Source organism: Stenella coeruleoalba (genome assembly GCF_951394435.1).
Source record: "Stenella coeruleoalba genome assembly, chromosome: 18".
In the NCBI taxonomy this organism is placed as follows: Eukaryota; Metazoa; Chordata; class Mammalia; order Artiodactyla; family Delphinidae; genus Stenella; species Stenella coeruleoalba.
Window position 1 is genome coordinate 67,034,847 of NC_137164.1, and position 19,896 is coordinate 67,054,742.

At 45.1% G+C, this 19,896-nt stretch overlaps 1 protein-coding gene across 2 annotated transcripts in view; it reads left to right on the top strand.

Annotated features, from left to right (window-relative positions):
• The window catches only part of UBAC2 (UBA domain containing 2), a 152,231-nt gene extending 134,071 nt beyond the window's left edge, over positions 1-18,160 (top strand). For both annotated transcript variants that reach the window (XM_079902690.1, XM_079902689.1), the window contains 2 exons: positions 8,540-8,662; positions 17,683-18,160. In XM_079902690.1, the coding sequence (XP_079758816.1) occupies positions 8,540-8,662; positions 17,683-17,790 (231 nt within the window). In that variant the 3' untranslated portion in view covers positions 17,791-18,160. The remainder of the gene's footprint in view (positions 1-8,539; positions 8,663-17,682) is intronic.
• Positions 18,161-19,896: the final 1,736 nt, after the last annotated feature.

The following is a 19,896-nucleotide window of genomic DNA, read 5'->3' on the forward strand; positions in this document are numbered from 1 at the left end:
GCTGCACTGAGCTGAGAGCTGTGCCGGCCACCTGGGGAGTTTCATGCAAATCTTACCCCCAATGCAGCTCTCCAGGGTGCTATAGGCTAGCTGGGAAGACAAGAAATACCACTGTAAGATACAATGCAAATATTGGATAGTAATAATAGCTAATGTGTATGTAATAAGGTTTTAGAAGTTTTCAAGCTCTGTTTTAAATGCTTTACATATATTAACTCATTTATTTCTCATATCCTTATGAGGTGAACGTAGTTATTATTCCCATAATACAGATGAGAAAACTGAGGTTCAGAGAAGTTTAAAAAAAAAAAAACTGAAGCCTAAGTTCACATAATAAGTGGCAGAGCTGGGATTTGAACCCAGGTATTTTGGCACTGGAGACTGCTCTCGGTCACTCAGCATCCTCTATTTTTCGTTCCTCTGTTATTTCTCCTTAGCGTTGCTTTGGCCCTTGAAGTAGGAATAAACCCATTCTCAGTCCCCTGTCTTTGAACAGGCTGAAAAAAATGCCTGGTTCTCCTCTCCATTGTTGAAATCATCCTCATCCTCTAAAACTCCGCTAAGCCCCCATCCTCTTTGTAGTTCTACCCCCGAGCTTTGGCCGTGCCCTTTAACTGATGCCTCGTGGCTTCCTTCCTGGTTACAGGCCATCTTGCCTGCTTCTGGCTTTTCCCTTTCTGGATGTCATGCCTTCCCCGAGGAGATCAGGAACTCCATGGGAGCAAGGACCAGAACGTGCACCTTGCTCCTCTCTCCCGTGGGAGCTGCAAGTGCCCCCAGAGGACCCTGGGGGGCTCTTCTGACCAGGCTTCTCGGTATAGACACTGCCTGACCTGATCGTCCCTTCAGAAACCCGCCAAGGCCTTTAGAGGTGGAGTTCTACTCCATGTGACTTCCACTTGATGAACCGTTAACAAACGTTTACTGCTCTCAGTTGGAAAATTAGTTGTTCATTAATTTTCATAAGAAATTTTACTTCATTTGAAGATCTCCTTACAACTAATAACATAAAATGGCTGTTCAAAATGCAAGCTGTTTCCTTCTTCCTCTTTTGAATATGTGGTTATTGCTTTTGAAGAAGACAAAGTGAAGGAAGCGTTTCCTGTTTGCAGAGGCTCAGGCTGAACCTACAGAAAGAGCAGATTAGTGTCAAAACATCCCAGAACCTAGAGCTCCTGTAACTTTCTGCTTTTTAAGCACTTTTTTACTATCACAGCTTGAGGTTTAGTTTTGTTTTGTTTTGCCTACTCTTTCACTCTCCCTTTGAAGAATAAAATGTTACAGAATCAGCCAAAGTTTCATTCCTCTTCCCAGCGTTCCATAGCAGTTGTGTCGTGTCTGATGCTTTTGTATGGTATCTACTGCCGGTGCGTGTTTGTATCTTCGCCACCTGTGAGTATATATCAAGGCTTCTCAGCCTGGACACTGTGGGCATTTTGGTCCAGGCCATCCTTTGTCGCGGGGTCTGTCCTGTGCCTTATAGGATGTTTAGCAGCATCCCTGGCCTCTACTCGCTGAATACCAACAGCACCACCATCATGTCCCCAACCTCCCACCCCCAACCCAAGACAACCAAAAATGCCTCCAGACATTGCCAAATATCCCCTGGGAAGCAGAATCACCACTAATTGCCGTATGTATATGTGAACTGTGTATATGTAAACTATCCGTAAAATAGTTTAAATAGTATACTATTCTAAATATATTTTAATTTATGTAAATGGTATTGTACATCCATATTCTTATACAACTTTCTTTGTTCATTGTATTTTTGAGATTTATCCATTAGATCTAGTTTATTTATTCTAGCTGCACATATATAATAGAACCACTTAATAATTTGTTTCCCTCTTTAGGGACAGTTGAATTTTTTACATTTGCTTACTTAATATTATAATCAGTGCTTCACAGAATATCCTCATAAATGCCCCATTAGGCACTCATAGCTCCCTGGAGATGAAATTCCTAGATCAGAACATCCTCAGTTTTACTAGATCTTGACACATTGTCCTCTAAAGTGTTTGTGCCCATTTAAACTCTCATCAACAATATATGGAGTTCCTATTTCCTTCACATCATCCGTATCCTTGGTATTGTTAGACGTTTTATTTTTGCCAGTCTTACAGGTATGAAATGACTTATTGCTGTTTTAATTTGCATTTCCTAATGCTAGTGGGGTTGAACATCTTTTCTTATGTTTATTGACTCAGGGTTTCCTCTTCTGTAAATTGTTTATTCATATACATTTATTCATATACGTCCGCTTTTCTCTTGTATTATTTATTTTTTCTCATTGATTCTTTACATATTCTGGATACTGTTTTGTCAGTTATATGTTACAAACATTTTCTCTTAATCTGTACTTTGCCTTCTAGCTTTATTTTTTTTAATCATACAAAAGTTCTTGTTTGTAGTAATTGTTAGCAATCCTTTTTTATGATTGATCCTTTATATTTTTGTTTTAGAAATCCTTTCCTATCCCAGCAACATAAAGAATGCCTCTTATTTCTTCTAAAATTTTTAACAGTTTAGCTTTCCAGATTTAAATCTTTAATCTATGGGGTTTATTTTATTTTATTTTATTTTTATATTTAGTCATCTTGGCTGGTTTAATCACATTGTTGTTGTTTATTTTTTGGCTGCACGACGCGGCGTGTGGGATCTTAGTTCCCCGACCAGGGATCGAACCCGCACCCCCTGCATTGGAAGAACGGAGTCGTAGCCACTGGACCACTGGGGAAGTCCCTGTGGGGTTTATTATAAAATAAATTTGTTTTTGTATACGATATGAAGTAAAGGTCAAATTTTATCTCTTTTTTTAAATTAATTTATTTATTTGGTCATGCCGCACAGCATGTGGGATCCTAGTTCCCCAATCAGGGATCGAACCCATGCCCCCTGCATTGGAAGTACAGAGTCCCAACCACTGGACCACCAGGGAGGTCCTCTCTTTTTCCATCTCTATAACCATTTGTCCTAGTACTGTTCATTAAGTGGTGTGTCTTTTTCCTGCTGACTTACAATGTTTCCTCCATCATATACCAAGTGCCCATGTTTACTTTTGATTTGTTGACTGTCTCTCCTGTTTCTTTGACCTGTTTACCTATCATGTGCTAATACCGTCCTACTTTCATTCTTGTAGTCTAACAGTAAGTCCTAATAACTAGTAGAAAAAAAAACCCTCCCTTATACTTCTTGAAAATATTCAGGTCTAGTCTTGACCCTTGAGGTTGTCTCGTTCAACCAAAGCGCACATGCGCGTGTGTGTGAATTTTGAATATATACCCATTAGGAATAGGTTTAGCTCCATATGACAGAAAACAAAATCACAGAAACCTAAACAAGGCAGAAGTTTGTCTCGTTTAAAAGAAGTCAGAGGTTGATAGCCCCGAGCTGGTGGGGCCCCTGCATGAAGTTGCACCCCGAGGCTCCTTTTCTCTGGCTCTTGCCCTGTCCTCAGCCCGCCTGGGCTCCAGGAAGGAGGAGGAAACAATGAGGAAGGGTGCATCCCTCCCTTTAAGATCTCTTCTGGAACGGGGTGGGGGAAGGATGGATTGGGAGTTTGAGATTAGCGGATGCAAACTAATTTTATAAGATGGATAAACAACAAGGTCCTACTGTAGAGCACAGGGAACTATATTCAATATCCTGTAATAAACCATAATGGAAAAGAATATGAAAAAGAATATATATATGTGTAACTGAATCACTTTACTGTACAGCAGAAATTAACACAACATTGTAGATAATTTTTTTTTAATTTAACTCATTTAAAAGAAATAAAAAGAGATCTCTTCTGGAGGTCCCAGGTGCCCTTTTTGCTTGCATACCAATAGCAGAACTGAGTCCTCGTGGGGGAAGCTGAGAAATGTACTAACTGTGCGTCACTCCCCCCCAAAAAAGTCCTATTTTTAAAGGAAAGGGAATGTGGATATTGAAAGTCAACCAGCAGTCTCTGCTACAGCCTGGAATTGGCCGAGTGTGAAAAGATGACAGTATTGAGTCTTCCAGGCAGGAATGTGCTATCTTTCCACTTATTTAGGTCTTCTGATATCCTTCAATCAAGTTTACCATTTTTCATAGAGATCTTGCAAATTTTTTGTTGGATTTAATTCCTAAGTACCTAATGGTTTTTATTTCTCTTTGTAAATAGGAATTTTTTGCACTTATATTTTCTCAGTGATCACAGGCAAGGAATGTTACTTTTTTTTTTTATTTTGTACTCATTGGTTCTCATTTTCTAGGTAGACAATCATCATGTGTGATGACAGTTTCTCCCTTTCCATCCTTCTGCATTTTCTTTCACAAGTGGTTGGTTTCATCCTCATTATGCCATGACTCATGTTGAATGCAAGTGGTGATAATAGGCATTCTTGTCTCTTCATCAAGTTGTATTAAATTATTTTTATATCTGTTGAATGTGAGCATTTGGTTTTCCTCCTTTAATCTGTTAATGTGTGAATTACATTACTATATTTTCTAAGATTCCTGAGATAAATCCTAATATAGTATATCATAATGGATAAGATGATGATCTTTTTTGAACATTGTTGGATTGAGTTTGCTAATCTTTTATTTAGGATTATTGCATCTGTCCATAAATGAAAAATAGATTGTTTTATAATTCTTCTTTCTCATAATAGCCTTCTCTGACTTTTGGAAACAGCGTTATATGGCCTCAAAAAATTAGGTGGGGAGCTCTTCTTCTTTTCTGTTCTCTAGAACAACTTGTGTAAGATGGCAGGCCCTCAGAATTTTCATAGACTTCACCGTAGATTTTTGGTAGGTAGATTTTTAAGTATTATTTCAATTACATTAATGGCTAAACGTCTAATCAGGTTTTCTACTTCTTTTTGTAACTTTCTATTGAAGTATAACATACAGAAAAGTTAGCATTATATAAAAGTAATCATACAAATGTACTTTTTGGTGTTTATTTTATTTAACATTTTATTTGAGAGATTTAGTCATATTGTTGCATATAATTGTAGTTTGTTCATTTGAACTGCTATATAATACTACATCATGTGACTATACTATAAAGTATCCATTCTACTTAATGGGCATTTGGGTAGTTTCCAGTCTTTGAGGTTTACAAGCAACACTGCTGAGAACGTTCTGGTCCCTGCCCTTGGTGAGCATGTGTTTGCATTTATGTTGCCCAGGAATGGAATTTGCTGAGGCATCCACGTATGTGCAGCTTTAGTCGACGTTCCTGAACAATTTTTAAAACTGATTACCAGGGCTTCCCTGGTGGCGCAGTGGTTGGGAGTCCACCTGCCGATGCAGGGGACAGGGGTTCATGCCCCGGTCCGGGAGGATCCCACGTGCCACGGAGCGGTTGGGTCCGTGAGCCATGGCCGCTGAGCCTGTGCGTCTGGAGCCTGTGCTCCACAACGGGAGAGGCCACAACGGTGAGAGGCCCGCCTACAGAAAAAAAAAAAAAAAAACTGATTACCAATTTCTATTCCTTCTTGAGTTTTGGCAAGTTATATTTTTCTAGAAAATTGTCTATTTCATCAAAGTTGTTAGCACAAATAAAGTATTCTTATTTAATATCTGTCATTATGTTCCTTGTGTTATTCCTAATATAATTTGTGCTTCTTTCTCTGTCATTTCACTAAGCATCAGGTTTATTCATTTTATTTGACTTTTTCAACAGTCAGCATTGGGTTTTCATTGATTCCTTCTGTTGTGTCTCTGTTTCCCACTTTATTAACATTTGCTCTGTACTTCATTCTTACCAATTTCTTTAGACCATTGTTACCTTCTCTAACTTCTTAAATTGTATTTAACTGTTTAATTTTCAGTCTTCATTTTCTTTAAGTGCAATATTTTAAAATTACATCAACTACTTAATTATATCCCACAAGCTTTGATTGGTAGTAGTCTCAATTTTATTCACTTTTAGATGTCTTCTAACTTCCATTACGATTTTTCATTTTTGATCTCAAATGTGTGCATTTTTGTTTGTTTTATATTAATTATAATTTTGATATTTACTTTTAGTTGCATTGTAGTCAGAGAATATAGTCTGTATAATATTTATGTTTTGGTATTTGCAGATATTTTATATAGGACTTAGTGCACTGTCACTTTTTTAATAAATAATTTACTTATAACAGAAAAGAATGTATATTCTCTAAAAATTGAGTGCAGGCTATATATGTCCATCTAGACAAACTTGTTATTTATGTTCTATATTGTTATTAATTGTCTGTCTGCTTGATCTATCAGTATATGCTAAAAATTAAATATATGTCTAGATGTTTCCACTTCACTTGTAATTTTGTTAAATTTTACTTTCTGTATTTTGATGCTGTAATGTTATATATAAATAATATCAATGTATTTTAGTGGTTTTATCCCTAATAATGCCTCTTTTGCCCTTGAGGTCTGTTTATTTGACATGAATATAGCAACATCAGTTTGCTTTAATATTTCTTTTTCCATCTCTTTACATCAACTTGTCTATGTCTTTATATTTTCAGTTTGTCTATTGTTGGGTTGGGGGGAATGGGAGAGATTTCAAAACTGACAGTCTCAGCCTTTCAGCTTGTGAGTTTGTCAATGTATATTTAGTGTGATCATTAATATATTTGAATTTATTTCTACCAGTATCTCTCCAGAACAGTTTTGCATAATATCTCTATTTTTAGTTTCCCTATTTTTTAAAAAAACTATCTTTTTTTTATAGTGTCCTATTCTTTTTTTTTAACTCCTTCTGTATCTCAGTCATCTTAAAACTTCTAATTTTATAGTTTTTCTCAGAATGTTGTAAATTTGAGTCCTTGGGGATCTAATCCTCCTGTTTATTGTACACACTGACTCCTGCTCATGATGGGTGTTTTCCTCATGGGTTTTGTAGTTTGGGGTCCGAGTCTTCCCCCACTGGAGCTGTATCTGTGAATCCCATCTAATTCATCTAATTCCAGGATGAGAGAGTGTCTCTCCAGAATAACTTTAGATTTGCCTCTGCTTGGCTCCTTAGGTGTATCCATCTCCAATCCCAGAACGAATTTTATGTACTTTTCGATGGGTTCTTAGAGCAGATATGTGGTGTAACTTGAACCCCAAATTTCCCTACAGTTCTCACCTCTCAGGCAGACCGAGATTTCTGCTCCCTCCCTCAGGAAAATCTGCTCTTTGGTTGGTTTTTTTCTCATCCTCTCTCACTAGGGGTGCTGCCATTTGAGGTTGTGCCTTTAAGGAGGTAATGAGCTTAAAGTCACTGCCTCTTTCAGACCCAAGGCCTCCTCTCCTGAACCCAAATAGGTGATAAAACCCAAGTAGCGGGCTTCCCTGGTGGCGCAGTGGTTGAGAGTCCGCCTGCCGATTCAGGGGACGCGGGTTCGTGCCCCGGTCCGGGAGGATCCCGCATGCCACAGAGCGGCTGGGCTCATGAGCCATGGCCGCTGGGCCTGCGTGTCTGGAGCCTGTGCTCCGCAACGGGGGAGGCCACAACAGTGAGAGGCCCGCGTACCGCAAAAAAAAAAAAAAACCCAAGTAGCTCTGGACTAGCAGGATGTGCTCCCCCTCGCACCATATCCTCTCTTCTTTACTGCCCTGGTTTTCTAGAGCTTGTTTCTGGCACCTTGGGGCCTCCATCTTCCCTTTATGTTCAGCTATGCATATGAAATATTTTTAAATTTTATCTAGCATGTTTAGGTATTATAATTTTCCTGTATTATAATAGGAAAAATTTTAGGTTTTCTTAGTCTCTAAATCTTCCAGAACTAGAAGACGTCCAGAAACAGATTTAAGTTGATAAATTTAAAAGGTGGCATATAGGTAAAAAAGTCAGGTTTTTAAAAACATCGTGCAGTGCTTTTAAAAAGCAGTGCATGCGGTGGAGGAGGCTGCCTGTCTAGCCACATAGTGGCTTTTTTTCATTGATGACATAGAAAAGGCAAGAAATGACATCGCCACCAATGTGAAGTTATCCATAAAGCCACACAGAGGACAGGTGTGAACCTCTTGTCCCTGTGTGTAAGGTTTACCATCACATTCCCGAGCCTGTCCCCCAACCTGGGTTTTATCTCCACCTGCAGTCTCTCTCCGTGGACCTTGCTCAGAATTTACTCAAATTTTAAAAAAGAACAAGAACAGGGAGAAGAGGAGCTGGAGGAGAAAGGGGGAGAAGCACCATCTTAAAGAGCTGCTGAAGGAAGCTCCAGGTTTCTGGTTGCCAGCCCTGAATTAGCCTCCACTCGCATCTTCCCAAGTCCAGCGGAGTTGGGACAGTGTCGGTGGGGACACCACGGGGCTGAGGTTAGGAGTGACTGCATGTGTCTTCCACTGCCTTCTGGAGTCAAGTTGCACAAATCCCTTTGGCAGTACCTGCTACCTTCTTTGCTCTCTGTGCACCTACTGCAGGCTGCCGATTTTAGCCTGTTGATTCAGCTTGCACTCAGCAGGTCCGTCGGACATTTTATTTCCAGTCTGCAGCTGTGACTGCATTGCAAGAGAAAGCTCTTTAGTGCGTTACCATGTTTCTGCTCCTCCCCTGTCTGATCGCTGTGCATTGATCTCTTTTTAGGGAGGAATGATCAACTGGAACCGTCTTTTCCCTCCTCTACGTCAGCGACGAAACGTAAACTATCAGGATGGTCGGCAGTCTGAGCAACAAGCGTCCCCTCCTCTAGAGGTTTCGGAGGAGCAGGTAATCAGTAACACCTGGTACTTACCCTAAACCCATGCGTCACACTCCAAGCAGTTTTGGTGAACGAGACTGGAAAGAAATCAAGCATATAAGTACCAAGATTTTGGTATCAGGTAAACCAGTGATAGATACTTGGGCCCTTTATTGGCTACTGTGGTTCTTATGAGTTTGAGGAAGGCATAATTTGAAAAAAAAATGCATTGTGATCGCTTATTTTTAAATCTGTGATATTTCATGTTTACTGAAGTTGGGTCACTACGCAGGCTGGGAGAGAAGGAGGCAGAAGGACAGGGAACTTCTCTGTTTGTATGGTTTTCACTTAGGAACCAAGTTAATGTTTTACATACTGAAAAAGCAAATCAGCAATGGGGACAATCATAAAGCTAAAAAGAAACTGAAATAAATGTTCCAGCTGTATCTTAAGTGAATAATATTATCAAAAGGGAGAGGGAAAATTAATTTCGGTAACTTTTGAACATAATATGCCCTCTTAGAAAAAAGAAAACTGCAAACCTCAAAGTCTTCATGGGTTTATCTTTCATGGTGGTATGAGTACAGCAATTCTGAAATTATATTGTATGTATTGTAGATTAGAGGAAACGAGGAAATAGGATGATCTAAAGGGACAGGATGTATGCAGCTTAATCTCAGGTGGCTCAGGAAAAATAAATGGGAGTGTGTGTGTGTGTGTGTGTGTGTGTGTGTGTGTGTAGACAGAAAGCAACTGTGGCAAAGTAATAATTGGTGAATGTGGATGAAGAGTAATTGGGTTCTTTGTGCTCTTCTTGAAATTTTTCTAGAAGTTTGTAATTATTTCACACTGGAAAGTTTCTGAAAACCTAAGCTAGTAAGTTGAGAGCACTTCAGTAACAACCCTTTTAAATTTCATACTGCAAATGTTGCTTTCTTCTCATAAAAGCAAATCAAGGTCAGTGTTTCATAGCAAGTCACCCACTTTCCCATCCCCTGTTCCCAGAGCCAACAAAAGCCAGTCCGACCCAAGGCACTCGGTCTCTGTGGCAAAGCTGTATGTATCCTGACTTTTTCTGGAACTCAGGAGGGGCTTCTGGGCAGGGCCCCCACTGGCACCTCTGGGTTAGGCCACCACAAGTGAGAGAAACCAATGGAATATGCCTGATGAGCTGACCCAACCCCTCACCCTTAACTTCTCAGCTCAGACTCATCCTTTTAGCAGCTCGTTAGGGTTGAGAGATGGATTAAGGAGCCTATAGTTCTCTTCCACCTCCATTAGTGAATTTCCAAAAAACTGTTAGCCCCACGATTAGAAAATAAAGCCGAGTAACTCAGCATTTGTAAGGCATTTATAATAACAGATTAAAAAATAAACTAATACTCTCAAATTCAGGTGAAAAGAAAGTTCTGTTATATTACTGTTTCCTTGATAGAACCCAGGTCACATCCCTCACAACAGAGCAGCCGTTGATGATAGAAAGTATTTAAAGGTGAAATAGTTCTTAGTTTTGACACTTGAGGGAAAAAAACTGTCAAAAAATGATAACAAGGTGAATGTGTGTAACTGAAGTCTTTAGGGTTGTTTTTTTTTTTAATGAATCATTCTCCTTGATCCTCCCAGAATGACGAGAGCGAGGTTAACACGATGTCGATATCAGTTCTAAATATCATTTACTTCTTCTTGGCTCTGTTATGAAAAGATGTAAATACGTGAGAGGTTGTTTTTAACGTGCTTCCTAATTCATTGACTTTTCCAGATCTTGTCTTTTCTATTTCTTGATTATCCCGAAATGGCCTTACAGACTGCCCCGCATTAAGACACAGAGGTCCCCCTCAACATTATCTCTGTAGACCCTCAGTAGTTTTTGTGGTAGGTGCTCAAGAGACTGTAAAAGAGAAGAAGGATGTTGTTCTTAGCTCAAGACATTTACAGTAACGTTTACAAGTGTATAGTTACATATAATCTCTTGGTTAGTTGGAGGCTAGACACTGTCTAAAATATTATTTGGGGCTTCCCTGGTGGCACAGTGGTTGGGAATCCGCCTGCCAATGCAGGGGACGCAGGTTCGGGCCCTGGTCCGGGAGAATCCCACGTACCATAGAGCAGCTGGGCCCGTTCGCCACAACTGCTGAGGCTGCGCTCTGGAGCCCATACTCCGCGGTGGGAGGGGCCCCCCCAGGGAGAGGCCCCGCGCACCACGACAAGGGGTGACCTCCGCTCATGGCAACTGGAGAAAGCCCACGCGCGGCGACGAGGACCCAATGCGGGCAAAAATACTTAAATAAATAAATTTATTTTTTAAAAAAATTATTTGTTAGTAACATTAAGATAGTTTGAATTAACAAAACCTTTTTATGCTTAATTTTTCAATTAGACGTGCTGTACTTTAAACATCAGTCATGTGATTTAAATGCATTTAAGAAACTTAGTAATTTTCTAAACCAAGGAAAAGAGAAATGATTATTTGAGTTTTTTCTGATGTGAGCAAATACTTCAGGAATTTTAGTGAGAGTTATTAAAGATAGGAAATGTAGTCCATCTATTTTGAAAACAAAGAATATTATAAGAAAGAATGTGCATCCCCCATTACATCTAGTAAGACTCTAACATACGACCATAGAAATCTTTGCCACCTTTTCTACTATTGCTATTAAGTTTCTGGATTTTTAGTTCTTCACGATCCACTCCTACTATTTTTCAACAAGCACCTTTGCCAGTTCATCATCCCTTGCAGATGCCACCCCAAACCCTACTAGTATCTTAAAAATAAGTGTATGCATTACTGCTTTTCTGTCTCTTTTTATCTTTTTCTTCTTAACCAAGGATTTTCATATTACACCCATACGCAAAATTAACAAATAATGAAATTTTGTCATATTGGCCTCATTTTTTTTTTGTTTTAAATCAAAAAGGAAAAAAGCTTCCCAAGTTTGTCTCTCTTAAGCCCTCCCCAAGCTTAGAAGGTGTCCCTTCAGTTTATGCTTAATGGGACGCACAGGTGAAATCGGACCAGGAAGTTAAACAGGACTAACTGAGCCAATGCTGGCATTTAACGAAAGGAGGACAAACATGGACTTCACAAATGTTGGCTTCCTCACTTCCAGCCACGTCTTTCCTTCCTTGTAGTCAGCCAGCAGTTATCAGCTGTCCGCTCTGCCCAGTCTAACTACTGGGCTAGGTTCTTGAACTACGGAGATAGGTAAGGCAAGCAATTCCTGCCTGCACGTGATGCAGAGCCCAGCGTGGAGCCTGGCTCAGGGGCAGCTCTTGCCAACTGTGAGCAAATCTTCCGATGCTGCTGAAGGATTGCCAGTGTGGGAGGGCGGGGGGCAGTGCTCTTTGTAAAGACGTGGCCTGGTGAAAAGCACATCAGATCTGGGGAAGCACAGGTGGATGAGGTTGGAGCGGAGAGTGACTCCTGGGGCACGGGCCTCACGTGGGGAAGAAGTAGGGAGGCTTCCCAGTGGTCCTCAGCGGGGCATGGACCTCTGCTTCCGTGCTGTAGGCATTAAGGAACAATACAGGATTTTAAACAGGGAATCCCAGTGTCGGATTTCCCTGGAGGATGGACTCGATGTGAAAGAAGGGGCATGTTATGCTCATAACCACGTATGCAATGTCTTCCATCCCTGCCCAGGGAGCATGTTACAGTGCAGGTGCTTATGAGACTCTTGCCCACTCGAGATATGGTACCACTTCGTACGTTTATAATACGTGAGACCCGTTGTGTGGATTCCATTCATGTCCTCTGAAATATCCGTCGGCCCAAGAGAGATGGCACACAGACCCTCGCAGTCATAGTGGATAAGTAGTGAAATGTATTCAGTATGAGAGAATCTGAATCTCGGTGAGTCTCTCTCCTCATCTCTGGAGTCCTCACCACTGCCTCTGAGAAACCTGTCTAAACTCCAAAATGCTCACCTTATGAAAACTTAGTGCTTCTGCTCTGAGTATCTGGACCACAGTGAGTTGGGTGTTGGTATAGAGACGCCCATGTCATCTGGTTCCCTGGCAGACGGTGAGCTCCACGAGGGCCAGTAGCATCTCTTCCACGTTTCCCTCCTGACACAGAGCCTGACACACAGCAGGTGCCCCAGTGGCGGTTAGAGCAGGGCTGAACGTGAAGGTGTGGTTGGAGGGCTTCTTTTTCAAAAGAACAATTTTTTTCACTTAAAAATGTGTTAGAGGGTGGTCCTTCGTCAGACCTTTCCACCTCTAATCTCTAGTGCTAGTGTTAGAACATGTTATCCATTAGAATGAAATATTGAGTGGCAGTCAAATAAACCAACTTTCGGGGGTGCCTGATTCTGCTGAGTACTGAAAGATGCAAGCAAACGAGCCCCCCCAGCCTGTAGCAAGGGCCTTCTCAGGACTAAACCCTGAAGCTAGCAGGAGAGTACAAAGATGAGGGGCCGCTGAGCCACCTGCGGCCGGGCGGGAGCGTAAGGTAAGCAGGTCCAGTCCGCTCAGCCAACCGTGGGATCACAGGAGTTCAGCAGTTCCAAGGAGGAGAGAGGGGGTCAGCTGATAGGGAATGAGGGTGGCACTGACCCACAGGGGTCTGGCATTGAGCTTGCCCTGACTGGTGACAAATGACAGCTATAATGAGGGCAGGGAAGGGCAAGCCTACCTCCCAGGGCCTCTCTGGGGTCACTCCTCCCGGCAGGGTGCGCACATGGCCTGGGAAGCGGCCAGCCACCATGGGCAGCCCACAGGGGCCTGGTCGGGACTACCTTTCAGGTGGGCGTTGTTTTCTGCAAGAGTCAGAATTGGGGAAGTAAGAACCCCAAAAACGATTTGTTTCTGACACCCTTAGCTAAAGGGAAGTTAAAGAAAACCACAGTCTTTGAACAAAACAAGCAAAGGAGTGTTTCAAACTGAGAGGAATTGCTATAAATCTCATTGGAATGAATGTCCTACTTCACTTGTGTCAAAGAGTAGCAGAGTGTTAAAGTGGGGTTTTATTCATTTTCTTGAGTAAGAATTACCTTGAGGTAGTAGGGGCACAAGTTCCAACCACGGAGGACCACGACGGTGATTCTCGGTGTCCACCACGGGGGCTGCAGCTGTCTGCTGCGGCCCTTACCGTCCTGGCCGTGCGCTGCTGAGCCCCTGAGGAAGGGCAGCAGTGGGAGGGAGGCACAGCCCCCTGCCTGGCTGCGGCTGCCCCAGCCAGCGCTGTCCTCTGCAGGATGACGGGGCAGCAAGGAAACACCGTCGGAACCCCTCTCGCTGTCCTTCTGGTTTTCTGACATTTTTCCTCATACCCACGCCCGGGCGTGCCATTTCATTTTTTGTAGATGTTTACAGTTTTGGACACTAAAGGAAACTTACAGATGCCCTTTCTTCCTGTGCTTGTTCAGTTTTTAAATAGCGTTAACACTGTTTCTACTTTGTGAGCTTTCTCATCTGGTCAAAGTACCAGGTCATCCAGCAGGGAAAATCCTCTGATCACACTCGTCTTCTCACCCCTGAAGAAATGCAAAAGGTTCCAAAGCCAGCTTTAGGCAAAGGGCTGCGATGGCCACGCAGCCACTGCCTGCACAGGACAGCAAACATCCTTTTCAGCGGAGACCTGAGAAAAACCCAGCTCAGCTGTCAAAGCCAGTGACGGCACGTGTGGTTGTGTTTCTGAAGAGAGAATGAACCCGGAGGAAGCCTTGTGTGCAGAGAACGCGTTTCTCCTCACACCAGACATCAGCCCCTCGGGGGCGGCCCGGCCAGAGCTTTTCCCTCGGGGCCGCAGTGCCGCGGCTGCTCTGCTCTGTGTGTGCAGCAGCCTGTGCTCAGCATCTCCTGGATTTCGGACCAGACTCGGGAGTCGGTGGAGAGAGAACTCCAGTACAGTTGGAAGCTGTGGCTGGCAGCCCCGCCCAGTACTAGCGCCGGGGCGAGGCTCACACGGCATCAGCTCCAGGCTATGAATCGTGAATTGCCATACAGGTGGATTTGCTCCTCTCGGCTGGGTGCAAAGGAGTAGCCAGGCGTTAGCTATGCTTGAAGTACTAGAGGTGACAGCGAGTGTAGCATTTGCCACACTGTTCACCGTCACTGAGAGCGGCCACATCGTTGGCCCGTGGCATCATGTCCGTGGGTGACAGAGAGAAGGCAGGCAGAGCTGCCCACCCCCTCACTGGCCACGTTCACTCCACTAAAGATAGTGGTCCTTAACCGGAAGTGACTGGAATAAACATCGTAAAAGGTCATTTCCGTCCAGGAGCGTATGAAATAGCCTGGCCACAGTACCCAGACCAGTGAGGTGGTCTCTCCCTGTTGACGCACATCCAGCGGGTCCCCGAGTGCTGCTCAGTGTGAAATGACCCCAGGGAAAGGCCAGAGTGTGGATTCTGATCACTGAACGGCAAAACTCATGCGTCCCGTGTGGCAGAAGCCTGAAATAGATGATCGAGGAGATGCTTGCGAGAGGTAAAGAGCCTTGTGGTCTGAAGGCACCAAACTGATCCTGTTGACACAGGATGCCACCAAGACATGTGCACTTCTTGCCGCGTTGGGAGAGAGGGTAGTGACATTGCGACAGATAATAATATGAAGTTTGAAACTGGTTAAAGTTCAAGAAGCCTGTTGATGAGCTGCTGGATGGAAAGGGGAGGGCTGGTAAGTGCTGGGCCCTGCCTTTGCCCTTGAATGCTTGGCATTTTAACTTGAGTGACGTGAGTTGTAGAGCTTAGCAAGTGTGCTAATCAGATGTGGGGATGATAGAGTTCGAGGGAGCTAGCACAGGAAACAACAGAATTTAAGCTGACAGTAGTTTTGGTTGGCTAGAAAACGATCAGAGGAAGTTCGACAGAGATGCTCCCAGTCCCTGGAAGAACAGATACAAACGTACTCGGAGGCCCAGCCTGAGCGCATTTCACTCCGGGTTTATAGCAGGCCTGCTAACTCACCACCCCAGGATGCTGTAGCTACACACTCGGGACATGTGTACACGCACACACGTGCACGCACACCCACTGTGCCAAGGGCTGGGGTGGCACCGTCTAGCCGCCCTCTGCCCTGGGCAGACCACGCCAGCAGTACCATATTCTGCAGCAGCACAAATGGACGAGCGCTGGAAGGGGAGGGGCAGGCTGGAAAGTGCTGGATTCTGAAACACAGGGATGAACGAAGGCAGCCAGGGTCCTTACAGTATGGTGGTAAGGAGAAGCTGTCGGCCCTCAGTCACAGCTGGGAGGAGCACAGGACAGCGGTCAGTGGGACCGCGAGACCCCTACTCTGGGTTTCTCCTCGGCTGGGAAACGTGGGAAAGGGCCACAGGCCGCGAGATCAGTGGATAAAGACGAGTTAACCAGGCCAAGGGCAAAGGGGAGAGCCGCCCAGCAGAGGACACACCGGCAGCAAAGGTGGGAGACACGGAGCCACACAGCCTGGGACGGACCAGGAGCTGCGTGCCTGCAGAGGTGGGGAGGCCACTCGAGCGCCTCGTGCAGAGAAGGGAATGGGGCTGTTTCCTGTGGCTTCAAAAGACAAATTAGGGCCTTTGAAGTCCCACGGGCGGTAACTAGTTAGACTCAGATTCGGCTCCCTTGAGGAAGAGCTTTGCATCCCGGCCAGTGCATGAAGAAGTGTTCCTGAGACTCCCGAAAGGGCCACTTTTTCCCAGAGCGGGAGATGGAAGCAGGGATCCCTGCCGTTCTGCCCACGCCAGCAGTCAGTCGGTCCATTACCCCCGGAAGTTGAGCTGGAAGTCGGCGGTCTCCTCCCCCAGGCCGGCCCTTAGGAGGCGTGTGTGGAGGTGGAGAACTGGAATGAGGTTCCTTAGAGGGAGGACCCTCGCTGTGTACTTTTTTTTAATCCTAGTCTCAACGATCCACTGATGAGGGATCAGAGCGTCAGTTTCAAAAACCACCAGCTAGAACCCCAGCTTCTGAAAAGTGGGCCGAGTCTCCTCCCAACCGGTTAGCCTCTCCCTAAGGCCCCCTGAGGGACGAGGAGTCTGGGGTCTCAGTCACCCCTGCGGCCACCCGCTTGACCCACCTGCCCTCGCCCTCCGTGCACACCCCCCTCAGCTGGGGGGAAGGAGAGGCAGCGGGGCTCTGACCACTGGGGAGCCCCAGGGCATCGCGTTCTACCGGAAGGAAGGTTAGAAGTGGTGACTAAGTCCCCAGCCCCTTGTCAACTCACACGTCCTGGAAATCTCAACATTTGTTAAGAGCATCACTTTTCACTATATATTATTGCAAATGTAGTATATTTCAAAATAAGTAAAAACAAAAAACACCACCACCTGCGGCTAGTCCAGGGTCATAAATGTTTTTATAATACATTTTAAAGTGGGAAAACAGGTTACGAATACACTGTAGTAACACTGCCTGTTTTGACCTTGGAGACTGCCTGTATGTAAAAGTACAGGAAACCTCTACGTTCACAGACTCGGGATTTGTGGTCTTAAAGATGGAGGCCTCGGCCTCCCTGCCCTCGGTGGCTTTAGCTGCCTCCTCCACGCTGTTCTGCCCGGGCTTCGCCCCCTCTGCGCAGCTGCTGCCCGCAGGCCGGCGGGGACTCCGGGGACGCTGCACCTGCCGTGAGACGCTGGGGGCGGGGTTGGGGGTGGGCTCCCCAAGGCCGTGCTCTGCCTGAGCCAACAGGAACGCAAAGGCGCGTGCACCCTCGGAGCCCGCCAGCCTCAGGACACCTGCAGCTTGGATACGCTCTTCCTCGGGAGTCAACTTCGACCCTGAAGGAGTGTGGCTGGTGCAGACCTGCTTCCCAGGCCCCGCGCCACAGCTCGGCCACCCTCTGCTCATCCTGGCGGGTCACTGACCCTCAGAAGCCCCCTTCCTCGTCTCTAAAGTGAGGACTCAGTGAGGAAACGCGTATTTATCGGCTGTATACAGTGAGCACCGTGAAAGGTGAGCCGGTTGTAATTTTATAAGCATCAGATTCCACACTAAAATGGAAACCGGTTGTGTTGTCGTTGCTCTTTAATCTGTCCTGCAGAACGCACACGAGGAACATTTGGGGCTGGTGGGTCAGTGGCAGTGTCGTCAGCCTCATCAGGCTTTTCTGGTTTTGTTTCTGTTTTCAGGTTGCCCGGCTCATGGAGATGGGATTTTCCAGAGGTGACGCTTTGGAAGCCCTGAGAGCTTCAAATAATGACCTTAACGTGGCCACCAACTTCCTGCTGCAGCACTGACAGTCCCAGCGGACAGCACAGGGGCCGGCGGGCTGCTGACCACAGCAGTGCCGTCCCGCTACCAGCTCAGCCCCAGGACCTGGCACTCTCTGGCGAGATGTCCTCCCTGTCCTCCTGAGCAAAGGGTGGTCCCCGCTGCTCCCTCCCTTAATTCCAAGATCATTACCATTAAGTATCCAAGATAAGTTTGCCACGAAGGAAGCATGTATTTTCTATCTTTATTTTTTTATGGAGTATTTTCCTTGGTTTGGAGAATTCATCTCCCATTCCTAATGTGTTTAAAATGCATTAAAATTACAGATTTCTGCAAGCAGTTGAACAGCACTCCAGATGGGAAATTACTGCTCTTGTCATATTCTTTTTACTATAATGCATCTTCCTACATTATATCTGATCATACGCGCCGGAAAGGGGACTGGTACTCAGAAAGGACCTGTCAAATTTTCTTTATGGACTTTTTTCATTGCTTTTTTTTTTCCCCCTCAAATTTGCTTTCAAACCCGGGTGGCAGTTCAGGGTCCCCACTCCCTAGGGATGAGCAGTTCATATCTGCCACACGCAGAGTTGGCCAGACCCGGCCAATGAAGGAGAGACGGGGAACTGAACCCTCTTCCACCTGTTCCAGCCCGCTCCAGTCTAGGGGATTTTTCCCAACTACTCCCTGCTTCCATTAAAAAATAATAGGTACCGATTCGAGGTTCTGGAATACTCCATGAAACTTAAGTGGAGTTAATTTTGCTTAGAATATGCACAGTTAGCCACTCAGGCTAGGAGTAAAAATGGGACAAAGAGAAGAGTGGGCTCACTGGAGCAGTACGGGGCGTCCTAGCTGCAGGGCCAGCCCCTCTGGAGGCAGGTTCCGCCTGGCCCTGGGGTGATCGGATATCAGCCTGAGGCAGGGTAGACTGACCCCACCGTGGGGAGGAGGGGGTGGCCGGAGCAGATGAGCCTGAAAAGATCTAAAGCAAGATTTAAGGAAACTTGCAACTATTGTGTTCTGCAAAGCCAGCAGAAGTGTTGCAAACTGATGCAAATTTAGACATGTGTGGTACTTACAATAAAGTTTTTAATGTGTTTTACTTTTTGGTGTTTCTTTGTTAGACTTACCTAAATAAAACTTTGTTCTAGTCTGTACTATTCTTTACGATCCAAACAAAAAAAAAATGTTTTTTTTATCAGACTGCTCATCTTTCTTCAGAAGATTTGGGTGCTTTCTTTGAAGCGAGAGGAGTCCTTTGATTCCTTTAAGTAGGACTGGCCCTGTGAGGCCCCATTCTGAGGCTTGTTGGGGCTGTCAGGCTGCTCAGAATGGGGCTGAGGTGAGTTTCTGGGAGCCTAGCTGGTCCCAAGCACAGGCCCTGACTTGATCCGAGTGTCCCCATCTCAGGTGTAAGGACAGTTGACAGTGATGGGACGTCCTTGACCACGGTCACTGGCAGGGCATGACTAGAGGGCCAAAGAGTGCGGATTTGTGTATGACCTCTGCAGCAAATCTAAACCCACCCTCTGGGCTTCCAGTGCAAAAAAGAGCGACCGTATCCAGAAATACACCATCTCCTGAGTTCCTTCTCACCTCCAGAGAGTGCCTAGTGAAGCGAAATCAAACCAGAGGCAAAATTCTCACTCGAGACTTTTCACTGCTTCTCTCTCAGAGGATGGGGAGCAGAGAGAGCCCGCTGTTGGGATCACAGGGTGAGGTGCAAAGAGGATTCACCACCCCAAGTTCTTGTTTGTTTTCTTGTCAGGATTCCCTCCTAAATGAGAGAGCCTTGTCCAGCTGAAAAGAGCCTCGGTGACCCTCGACTTCAGTCCTTTACTAGAAATCAAGGTCCGTACAGGTGGCGTGACCATTGGACATGCACCAACGGTGGCAGAGCCAGGACCCCTCAGGTTTGTCCTGGCTTCTTTCAATCTCTTCCAGTTCCCTGCGGCTGCCAAGGTCTCACCTTCCCAGCGGTGACCCGTTATTTTAAATCCTTTTCCTGCAGCTTCCAGGCCGTTGTCCCCCTTCGTCTGTCACCACCCTCTAGGGCGTCCCTGACCCCACCCACACCCCTGCACACCCTCCACGTCTGACTTCACTCTCGGACCAGTTGCTGCAGTTCC